This window comes from Engraulis encrasicolus, chromosome 10 (assembly GCF_034702125.1).
Source record: "Engraulis encrasicolus isolate BLACKSEA-1 chromosome 10, IST_EnEncr_1.0, whole genome shotgun sequence".
Classification (NCBI taxonomy): domain Eukaryota; kingdom Metazoa; phylum Chordata; class Actinopteri; order Clupeiformes; family Engraulidae; genus Engraulis; species Engraulis encrasicolus.
The window spans coordinates 48,129,252-48,141,452 of NC_085866.1; the positions used below are offsets into that span (position 1 = coordinate 48,129,252).

The 12,201-nt window shown below is 41.1% G+C and overlaps 2 protein-coding genes across 2 annotated transcripts; one reads left to right on the top strand and one right to left on the bottom strand.

Annotated features, from left to right (window-relative positions):
* Positions 1 to 1,163: 1,163 nt before the first annotated feature.
* On the bottom strand, positions 1,164 to 4,037 carry fitm2 (fat storage inducing transmembrane protein 2). Its single transcript, XM_063209116.1, has 2 exons — positions 3,512 to 4,037; positions 1,164 to 2,977 (listed from the first exon to the last, which is right to left on the bottom strand). The coding sequence occupies exons 1-2, from the start codon at positions 3,748 to 3,750 to the stop codon at positions 2,398 to 2,400; spliced, it is 819 nt and encodes a 272-aa protein (XP_063065186.1). The 5' UTR covers positions 3,751 to 4,037; the 3' UTR covers positions 1,164 to 2,397.
* Positions 4,038 to 6,168: 2,131 nt separating this feature from the next.
* pnpla1 (patatin-like phospholipase domain containing 1) lies at positions 6,169 to 11,916 on the top strand. The gene is made up of 9 exons (XM_063209125.1): positions 6,169 to 6,629; positions 6,879 to 7,111; positions 7,218 to 7,283; positions 7,396 to 7,605; positions 8,110 to 8,170; positions 8,508 to 8,753; positions 10,727 to 10,856; positions 11,298 to 11,420; positions 11,687 to 11,916. The coding sequence occupies exons 1-9, from the start codon at positions 6,422 to 6,424 to the stop codon at positions 11,898 to 11,900; spliced, it is 1,491 nt and encodes a 496-aa protein (XP_063065195.1). The 5' UTR covers positions 6,169 to 6,421; the 3' UTR covers positions 11,901 to 11,916.
* Positions 11,917 to 12,201: the final 285 nt, after the last annotated feature.

Here is a 12,201-nt window from a genome sequence, read left to right on the forward strand (position 1 = left end):
GCCTAAATGACTCATGCAGGCTGTTTAGCAGGTGTCCACTGGCTGCAGGTCAACTTAGCCAGCTTTGTCACTTAACCATGCTCTTGGAATACTGCCCTGATGTATCCTACTACATGGATCACTTTATGTCCAACTGGTGTAGGTGAACAGTCTATAGATAATGATGGGCAGAATCCTGTTCTTTTTGAAGGGGAGGACTGCTGAACGGTGTTTAACCAAAGATATTCATCAGTGTCTCTCACCTGCAAGTTTGGGCATCTGCATCTACTGTATGTTTCCATGCACTAGTATTGACGTTTGCCACACATTTGTCTCTGCTGTGTCTTCACATGTATGTATGTATGTATTTATGTATGTATGTATGTATTTAGTTATGCATCTCTGAGTCTGTTGGTTTTGGTTTTAAAAGTGGACCTTTCAGAGATGTTTCAACTGTCTTCAGCTGTTTGGAGGAGTTAGCGAAAAAGCCATTTTCATCCGCAAACCATACACACACAAACATATATTTGTCAGTCACAGAGCTTAGCTCACACACAACCCACTATCTGTCTGTCTATGAGGATGATGTTCCTTCCACACGGAATTGAAACCATGCATACATAATCTACATGTAGACTAGAAAGTAGAATCAGCACTGGAATGTAAACCTGGCAGAAGTGTCCTGCACCTCAATCTTCTGGAACAGTTGAAGCCAGTGAGAACATGAACCCTCTCAGAACCCTTTGTCACGATCTTCAGCAAGCCCACACTTCCCTCTGTGTCCCGTCCATACTCTACCTACTATCCGTTCTGTTTACTTTTTGGGGAGTAAGGCCGAAGGGCCTTGGACCACGTTTAAGTCATAGCTTATTATTACAAAGCCTACAGAAAAGAGTTATGAGATTTGAGAGGGAATATATTTGTGGCCATTTAAGTTCACAATAGATTATTTTCGATTTTGTATTTTTTATTTTTATATTTATAAATATGCATTTATTTCAGGTGCTTTTCAAATATTTGTTCATAAGCCTTAATTCGTTCAGTTGCCATCAATGACAATTAAATAAAAATGCTTAACAGAATGACCACGGTATGTCTGTTCATTCTACAACGGCATACACCATTACAACCACCTGGGTCACTGATCTGATGAAGCTACTCTCGTGAAAAAACAACACATCATATTCAGGCTTTCCCATGGCTGAATATGCTTTATTTCCAAATGAAATTTTGACAAAGCAAGAGGCACCTTTTTGATATTCATGAACTTTGAACAATTTGATAGGAAGACCCTTGGAAGCACATCTTTTGAATACTCAACACAAACGTGATGTTTTTGTGTGTGATCTACCCTCAAACAGTAAAATGGGGAAAAAAATGTCAGTTCAATGAAAATGTCTGTTTTACAGTAAGCTGCTCTACTGAGATGTCTAATAAATTCCCACACCTAATAAATTCCCATACATAATAAATAATTACATGAAAACTTGGCAAATCATATTATAGAGTTATGTACCGGTATTCTAATATGTACACCCAAACAATTCCATTTATGAAAAAAGAAATGACTGACAAAGAGAGAAACACTGAGAAAGAAATCTGGGTTTGCTATTACTTGCAGTATCCTTGCCAGTAAAGAAAACAGAGTTCAGTTAAAAAGTACCACTATCTGGCAATGTACAGTACTCAGCCCAGGCACCAGAGCAGTATTGTTAGCGTTACCGATACACTGGCTGGCAGTGTAACTCAGTTAACCATGTTCCCCTCAACACGCTTAGTGTGGAATTACTGAGATCAAGAAAGAAAACTGCACAGTCATCCTGATTAAATCTAATGCATTCCAACGTCCTCTAGAAGCTCTTCCTGTAAACATGTGACCGTGAAGGCAACAACAATGACTTTAGTCTCAGTGCTACTGGTGGACCAATGGAGGTGCATACCACAAGCCTCTTGGATTACACTTGTGGATTTTTTTTTTAGATGCCTCAGCTGGCAACGGCCATGTTGGATATCCCAAGGCACCCAATCCATTTAGAATGACCTTTCATCGGGACGGAGAATACAGAGCAGACCGGAGTTGCAAAAGGGGATGGAACATCTATTTTCCCCCATCCTATCAGACACAAGCAAAAGTGATTAATTATACTCCCTCTGTACAAAGATGGGGCATCAAAATAAAGATGTAAAGTAGGAGTATGATCACTCTGGCCTGTATCTGATAGGACAAATAAGGTGTTGCAACCATCCCCCATTGCTGTCCTGGGTCTCCCATAGAAGTGATAAAAAGTGGACCCAAACAAACAAATTAAAATTACAATATACAATTATATCACCCCAACATATGTCAGTGCTTTTCATTTGTCTGGCATTTTGATGCAGCAGGTGTGTAAATGCAAACAGTTAGTGTGTCCATGTCTTTCAAAAATGATGTTTATGTTTGGTATTCGGGTTGGGGAGACCTGGTGACAACGGCATTTTATACCAGACCTGATACGTCAAGTACCAGGCCATAAGTCCACAACTAGTCCCGATAACCTTGTCCAGCAGGGAGTGAAAGTAGACGGAGGTGCTCAAAAACATAAACAGCCACAGGTAGACAATGACAGACATGGTCACGTACAGTCCCTGGAGAACAGTTTTCTTGTATCCACGCACACCATCTAATGAAGCTGCCATCTCCTCAGTGATGACGAGAGCGGAGTAAGACAGGATGAAACTATGTCCTGATATGTCAAAGCCATTCCAAACGAACCCCCCTCTCCTGCAGACACCTTTACTTGTCAGTTCTCCGCGAAGCTCCTTGGTACTGGCATCATAACACTCTCCTGTAGCCTCCTCTATGGCTTCGAAGGTGTTCACACAGACGTACCAAACAGCTGTGGCCACGGCAAGCGCGCACAGTCGCGGCAGCAGGTACCCGGCGGAGTTCTTCGAGGAGAGGACCATGAAAGGCACTAGCAGAAATAATGTCCAGCCCCATGATATTTTGACAAAGTACCTGCAAAAGCAACACTTCATTACTCAAACTGCACATTATATAAACACCATGAAGAAGACATAATGACTGACACACACACACACACACACACACACGCACGCACATTATACTGTGGACACTACCTCGGACACAGGTGACTCCAACATCAACATTTTATTCAAAACATAGGCTACCCAGTATTCAAATATGCCTTAATTCACATTCGTGAAGTTTGTTGCTGCAGTGCAGGCGTCACGTTAACCTTATCTCATCTGACAGACACACACATGACTCGTACTAACTTTGACAACTCATCTGTCATGAGCAACTTTGGATGCTAACGTCAAACCCTCGGCATGCTAATGTTGCTCCTCATGGAAGCCAGGAAACGAATGGTTTCATCATCACCCTGATAATCTCTAGGTATCGGTTCCGTTTCCTTGCGATAATATTTCTAACCGCAATTAAAGTCATAGTTACAGTTAGCAAGCACATCAAGGTGAAACAGCTAATGACAGCTTGCTAGCTATTACCTAGCCAAGACATCATACTTACAAGTTCAGAACATTTCTCGTGTTACTGAAATAGGAGTCTGGGACGAGGTCTTGTTCTTTTAAAAACGAGCCTAGTATACAGATTAGGGAGAACGCAGCCGGTAAAATATGATTATTAGCAGAGATCTTCCAAATCTTCCGCAGCTTTTGTACTATTTTATCCATATTAGCCATTTGGTCTTGAAGAACTTGCGCCCTTTGAGTGAACGCTGGAGCAGGAATCACAGAATGCAGAGCCATCTAATAACAGAGTTGCGCAAACCGGGGACCAGGAAGTCGGTTGGTGATGTGATTTGCGTAGATTAAAATGTTTCTTAACAGTACACTTCTGTTCGTTGGAAACTAACACAGAACCATCACATACCAAACAAAGATTAAGTACAAACAAATTACATTACCTTTACCACATTTTCTGTGTTCTACCGCCACCTCCTGGAACTAAGTAACTTCTAATAGAACTAAAGTCAATGGGGATTTCCATGTTAACGCTCCGTGAGGCTCCATGAGAGCCGCCATTGCTGTGGAAAGATTGGTCCACAGAGGTCTATGGGAGTGGCGTAACTCTGATATTAGATGGCTCTGACAGAATGGCTGTGACGTAAGCACGAGTCCATCACGTGGGCACACACCAACCAATAAACGCATTCGATACGAACTCCGTCTGACCTGCAACAGCGGCATCTGCTGGCTGTTGCAGGGGCTTGGATGGATGCATTGTTATTAATTAAATTAATTTTGACCACAGACTGTGGATGAAACTCTTCCTTTATGATATCAAGGGTCAATGAATCGTTAGGCCACCTGGTTCCAGGCCTAGGGAGACAGACACAGGGACCAAAAGGTCAGAACCAACGTGGGCCTGCTTTGTTATCTCTAGGCCCCCGTACAGGGTCTCGCTGAGAAAGGTAGCCTGTATACATCAATAACTGTCTTCTATGTGAGGGGCACGGTGGTGGGTATAGAATGGGTAACACATTATTATCATCATAATCAACAACAGCAGTCAAAAACACAGCAAAGAAAAGTGTTTGCCAGTAGGCTATTCTTTAAAACAAGGGGATGTCATATTTGTAGGCCTAGCAACATTCTCGTTCAGTAACCTGGTGCTATGCACCAAACAGCAGGTAGCCTGTGGAAGAAGATGTCCTTCAAAGACGATGGAAATGGGTTGACCATACTCTTGGCAAACCTGCATCAAATACCACAAGGAAGAGGGCGAGCCAAGAAACAGCTTGCAGCATGACCTGGATGCGGATGATGGGAAGTCATGGGGACAAGAGAAGATGACTGGAGAGCACTTGTCGTTGCCTATACCCAAGGTGGGGTGGCGGTATAATTAACTAACTAACTAACTAACTAACTAACTAACTAACTAACTAACTAGACTAACTAACTTCATGTTGTTGAGAAATACTTGACCAGCATCAGTAGGCCTCCTTTGACAGTATTTCTTTCTAGGGATGCACCGATACACATTTTTTCACTTCCGATCCGATCCCGATATCTAAATTTGGATATCTGCCGATACCGATACTACTCCGATCCAATACCAAAACCTCATATATGCATGGATTTCAACATGAGGTAGGCCCAAGATAACTATTTGGACAGAAAAGGAGGTCAGAAGAACAGGAAACCAATTCATAAGTAAAAGTAATAATCCCATCATGAAAACGAATATGCAAGTGTTATGACTTAGTGTTATGACATATTAACATTACACCTGGCTCAATATCAGTCCTGGGAAAATTCCGATACTTCGGGAATATTCCGATCCGATCCGATCTCTGAATTATGTTGATATCTGAACCCGATACCGATACACAGATACCGATATCGATATCCCATCCCTATTTGACATAGCTAGAAGTATTTGTGTGTCGCCCATGTCTGTAATTCACTAACTGGGTAACCTTGATAGGGGTCCATCAAGACAAGAAATCAGGGCCCGCTATGGCCTAATAGTAGGGCACTGGGTTGCTATGCCAGCGACCCAGGTTTGATTCTGGCCCGGTTAATTTGCCAATCCTTCCCTGTCTCTCTCTCCCTCTCTCTCAGCACTTATGCTACCAGAGTGGATTAAAGGGATTTGTACGAATTTATAGATGCATGATGGCATTGGGTGAGGTTGGGACAAAACTTCTAATCCATTTCAGAATCCATTTCAATTAGAAGTATCCTTACTGGTGTACTCTTACTGAGCAGTATGATATGCATAATGTTGTGAGCCATGGTTGACCTATTCTTTTTGTTCTATTCACTCTTAAACTCTAAAACACAGTCTTTGTATGACACCATCATATGATATTGAGCAGACCTCAAACTAATCATTTCATGTGCTTCACTAATTAGTGTGAAAAATATGTCTGATTCAATGGACAATGTCTCCCTTCTTTTTCCAGTATTGGTTAAGCTGCCCTAACATCACTGCATGGTTGAGATGCATGCAAGCATGTTTTATGTACATTTACAGAGCCCGGGATGCAATGAAAAAGGTCAGATAAAGTACACACAAAGTACAATTACCCTATTTACTTAAGTACAAACAAGAGTGTATTGTCAGTAAGTGATATTGTTGAGTAGTAAAGTGTGTCCAAATTTGGTGCTGATATCACCGCCTTGCAACCTGCAAGCAAAATTGTCAGAAATATGCAAAGGCCTAGGTGGGCATTATGGAGGTTGTAACATCACAATTTCCCAATGATATTTACAGTCATTTCTGTGACTGCACAAAAGTTTTTCCTGACTCCGCCTGCTGTTCTAAACAGACCCTCCTCAGATGATCGCAGAGTATTTAGGTCTCCCTCACAAGTTAAGCCAGGATTAAAGAGGGTCAAGATATTCATGTGGCAAATACTACAGGTCCTACGTCCAGGTCAAAATAATCCAGTGGAGAAAGTTCACTTACACCATGCACCCCTTATGTGACATGGGGAAGGGTGAAGGCGCACCTCTATCTATTTCCTTCTCTGGGTCAGGGTTTCTGTCTACCTACCAGCTGGGAGTGTCGCAGTGTTTCCGGGACAACGCGCCTCGGATTACACAGACAGCACCAAAGGTCTATGGAGCTTCTGCAGGGTCCTTGGTCGCTGCTGCTGTAGTATGTGGAGCAAATTTGGGTAAGTATGACTTTAAAAAACAACAACCCTCACAAAGATAATGAAATAAGTTAGCAAGACATATGAAGCTGAAACAGTTCAGCATGTCTATTTCTTTGTCACATATGTTAAAAGGTTTTTAAAAAACTGTAAATGCCTCGGCTCAAAGGCAAGTGCATGGATCATGTATTTTTAATTGAACATTTGAATAAAATCCCGATATCTTGTTTGGTGAGATTCACCTCAGATTCAATCACTCCTCTGTCTCAGGTGGGGTGAGAGACGATGTGATTGAGTTTGCCAAGCTTGTGCGAGAGCATGCATTTGGTCCCCTCCATCCTGCCATAAGTGTTTTCAAATGGATGGAAAACACGATCCGGCGGCGCCTTCCTCTAGACGCTCACAAGCTCGCCACGGGTCGCCTTTGCATCTCCATGACCAGAGTTCCTGATGGGAAGAATGTGAGCGTGTCTGAGTTTCACACAGAGGAGGATCTTATCAAAGTGTGTGGAACACCATGGAAATTAATTATTGTTAATGTATTATTATTTAATTCACTAAACTTTGCAAAATAATATAGGCTGTGGTGTATTTATCTTAAATGTTTAGGTTCTTCTCTGCAGCTGCTTTGTACCAATGTACTGTGGTGTGATACCACCAAGTTACAAGGGTGTGGTGAGTATGGTGACCCGCTCCCACATTTAAAAACATACTCAGAATTGTTTTACAAGACATGGATGTTTGTGCATTTCTATAACCTTTGACCTGTCACTATGCCCCCACACAGCATTATGTTGATGGTGGCTTGACAGATATCCAACCGACACAGACCACGGGCCATACCCTCACCATATCGCCGTTCGCTGGGGAAATTGACATCTGCCCTCAGGATGGTCCCAGTCCACTGTGTGACTTTGTCATCAATGGCCACTGTTTTCAGGCCACCGTGTCAAACTTGCTGCGTGTGGCTACCGCACTGTATCCTCGTGACTGGAGGGTAATTTCAACCCTTTTAACTTTGGTACAGACAAATACTGATAATGACATACGGACTTAACATGGATATGAGTTAAAGATTCAACAAGGGGTGAATTTCTCAAAACCAAAGTTGCTTACTACATTAGCTACTTCGTTGCTTTCAATGCATTTTCCCATTGGCAACTACCGAAGTTGCTAACAGGCTAACAACTTCCCTTTTGAGAAACTCACCCCAGATAAGTTACTGAGCCCAATTTTGAGGTCAATGAGGCCATATAAAATTAAAGAATAAAATGTTGAGTGAGCCTCATTAATAGAGAATTCATAATCGTTATAATACTGTCATTAATGTGCCCTTATATCAAGCTTTTGCCATAAAAGACAATAATGATTTTGGTGTGAGGACCCACCTAACACTTCTCAAAACAGAATAGATACAAGGCCCTAAAAGGCATGTAGATAAGATAACTCTGTATATGGAGTATATATTTTGAAAAAGTACTCTTCACCTTATGTGTCTCAGGTTCTCAGTGAGGCCTATGTTGAGGGATACCAAGATGCAGTTGAATACCTGCAGAGGCATGGTTCGTATAGAATTTATTGATAATACAATTCTGGTCATTTTGTCACCATATAGGCTACCAGCATTGATTAGACTGATAATTAAAAATCAGATAACCACACCCTACGTTGCCAGTGATACAAATGTTTACATTTTCAGTCGGTTAATTTGGTTTTAGTTATCAATTAAAACGTAATTTGTAAAGGAATTCCAAAAAGGTTGCCGATTTCGTTAATTGCATCTTTTTAATTATTTAAAAATGTAAGCCTAGCACATAAATACATGCATTTCTGAATATACAATAGACGGATCTGCTAAACCATTAATCAGTGATACTGCTTTTGCACTTGTTTCCACAGGTATTGTGAAGCAAGACCCCAACTGTGTGGCTTGCCTCTCCTCTAATTTAGTGGCTCGCATGAGAGAGGGGATGTTTCCTCTGCCTGAGGAGAACGATATGGAGGAATATGATGATGGGGGAAGGTCAGCGCCTAAGGCCACTTCTCCGGACAGAGAGGGCATTCAGAGGATGGCCAACCTTCCCATGGGCCTTAGCATTTTAGAACAAGTTCTACACTCAAACACTCCTGGATGGATTCAGAATGGTAACTTTTTATACTTCTATCCATCTTTCAATATGCTGTTTGTTAATTTCCAGCATTGTTCAGTTCAGTTGTTCACTTACAAAGTTGATGATACAGCAGTTCTGTATCATAATCATGAACCTCAAGTGTGCCATGTACATGGGCAACATGATCTCTCAGAATTCCGTGGAATGTACACGGACTTTTGGGACACAAAATCGGTGTCAGTTTCACAGATTTTGTTAAAATTCCGTGCTATAGTCAAGGAAGTGGTTTCCGTGATCGACCCACGGAAGTGCTTTCTCTATATTCCCACAGGCTTGTGTTTTTTCTCATGATTTTTTCTAAAAAATAAAAAAAAGTTTGTTACTGACAGGTTAGTGTAAGGTATTGTTTTGGTCTGGGCACAGCTAGTATTCTTTCATTTAGTACATGAATTTGATAGCCTATCAACCAACGGGAAAAGGTATTTCTCAAAAAGGTTAAGGTTAGGCATTGTTTTGGTAAATTTCTTTAGCATTCTTTCGATTAGTATTAGCAATTGGTATCTATTTGCTAATGATAGACCTAACATAGTGTTGTGGAAATATAGAAAACACTTCCGTGACTCCATCACGGAACATACCTCTGTGTCCAGGGCACGGAATTTTGGCAAAATCTGTGTAACTGACACAGATTTCGTGTCCCAAAGATCTGTGTCCATTCCACGGAATTCTGTGAGATCCGGCTGACATGGGATAGTCAGGCCTGCTACTGGTGACTGATAATCAGCATGTGCTAAACTTCTATCACATATACAGTATGAGTGTTAGCAGGTGTTACAACACTGCAGTGTGGTAGAATATTGGGGCAAGCAGAATGCTCAGTTGTGTCTCCGTAGTAAAAACAGATAGAGAAAAAAAGATAGACCAATATCTTGATAGAAGGATAAATTAACTTACACTACCGGTCAAAAGTTTGGGGTCACCACACTTTCCTCCCACAAAAGTTCTTTCTGACAGTTTAGCTTGTTTCTTTTTAATTTCAGTTCAGTTATAAAATCAATGTATAGAGTTATCGTTCCCTGAAATTAATGCATGCAACAAATAAGCAATTTGATATTGGAAAAAGTAACTCTTGAATGGATATACGATGCATAAAATGGACCAAAATGTCTCACTAACTTTTGACTAATCAAAGTGTACCTTTACTAATGTAGTGTCTAGTCAGGTGTACTAATCAAACTGAGACCTTTGGCATTAATAATAGCCAGTTGCGGTTCTACAAATTCATTCCCGGGATGAGATGAGGTCCAGAATTGCCCAATGAGCTCTATGAGCCACATGCATGCAAAAGTTGATGTCTGCTCCTGTCGATCCATACAATGCCGGATGATATACATATCATTTGAAAAAGGAGAATCTACACTTTCCAACGATGTATGGCACTGGCTTGTACACTAAAACATGACTGAGACAATGGATTGTGCAGTCATAAGTAGGTTCATTCTGATGGCTAGAAAATCCTGCAGCTACTTTGACTTGAATTTGTGGACAAGGTGGCAACTCAACAAATATCATACACCTACCATTGGAAAGGGCAGACACTGAGCTGTCCAATAGCTCCATGCATTCTCTGATAAACCAAAGAAATGTCTGTAGAAAAATGGACTAAAACACGTATTTCTATGTAATAAATGGGTGAAAAAGCTTGGTTAGAATTCACTCTTCTGTCCAGTTTAACCAATTTTATGGGTAAACAAACCTTTTTTCACTTGCGGCTGTTCAGTACTTTCCATTATTCCATTTCAAACTATTTAAAAAGATGTCTGCGACTTGAATTGCAAAAAAATAACTGGAAAAATGAAGGTGACCCCAAACTTTTGAACGGTAGTGTAATTGATCCTATACCACACTGAGAAATGAAAGTAGGCTATTGCACAGGCACAGTGTTATATAGGTATGGGTGCAGTGCACTGTTCTTCTTGACTGTTATGTTTTTGTTTCTCTCCACAGTGTTTCTATATGACATGAGTCTGTTTGGTCTCATGGGCTTCTTCAGTCTCTACTTCCCCATTCGACTCTTCACCATCTTGCTCATCACATGCATACTCCCATTTTGGTTCGTCTTCATGGTCACATACAGGTCTGCTTGCCAATGTTTTCTTCAAATAGATTTATTCAACCAATACACTTCAAGTCATAGACTAAGTCAGTGGTTCCCAAACTTTTTCAGCGGGGACCCCCTTTTGGTCTTTGGAATATTTTCGCTAAGACCCCCGTAAGGGTCTCGACCCCCAGTTTGGGAACAACTGGATTAAGTGACACATAGACTGCTTAACTGTGGAGAAAAGAGGAAAACTAATGGGGATGTAAATGGTTAAATTGATTATTTTTGGTAATATATAGCAGAGTATATAGGCCTACATAATAATACAGTGTTTGTCAAAAGAAGATGACATGCCGTTTTCATGGTTAAAGAAGAAAAAAATAGAGAGCACATTTAAAAACTGTTCCTCTGAGAAATGTTTTGTTTGAAATGTACTGAGGCAGATGTGGACTATATTTGCATATGGCTATGTTGTAGGCTTCGGCATTGGCTCACCTTTGCACCAATGGCAGTGTTCTGGCTCTGGCAAGACCTGAAGCAAATTGTGTTCTTTGTCAGCAACTTCACTTTGTCAACACTGAAGCAAAACCTTAAGAACAGGTCAGAAAACATCTGTTTTAAATGTTAACAAAATAAGAAGTGCTCTTAACATCTGAATGTGAAAATGAGTACAAGTAATCAAACAGTGCACAATTGTATTTTGCCATATTTTCATTAGATTTTAAAATGCTTGCCTTCTTAATACATGTTCAGATCTTACAATTGTGACTGTACTGAACCTGGTATGTGTATTGGTGTTGTTGGTTTATTTTGGTCTTCTATTACCTCTGAAACGTCAGTAACTTGATCTACTTCATACTACGCAGGGTCGTGCCAGCTCTCTCCCGGCTCCCATCCCTGGAGGTGCGCACGGCATATGAGGGTCCGAGGAGCCAGAGGCAGAGCGAGAGATCCAGAGAACCACTGGGGCAACAGGCCCTCTCTGTCCTGAGAGTGGAAGTGTCGACCGCCAGGTCTACTGACACTGGTGATGGAGGGGACCGCAATACCTGCGCCCTCCAGTTCAGACTGGAGTCATAGTGAGTTGTGGAGAGTTGTACGTATATCAGAAGACAAAGTATGTGTGAGTTGGGACCTTGAAATATAGATATGAAGGGTGATATTATTGACTGTTAACATAAACTACTGATTGACTACTACTACTTCGGAATGTCAGCAGTATGTACTGTACTGGTATACAAGAAGTTACCCAGATTATGTTGAGGATTCAAGACAAGCGTTAACAAAGTTAACTGCAGTTCTCCTTTTTGCTAACATTGAGTATTGAGGTGAAGTGTGCCAAAATAACAATGTGATTCAGAAGCACTGTCATGTTGTACTA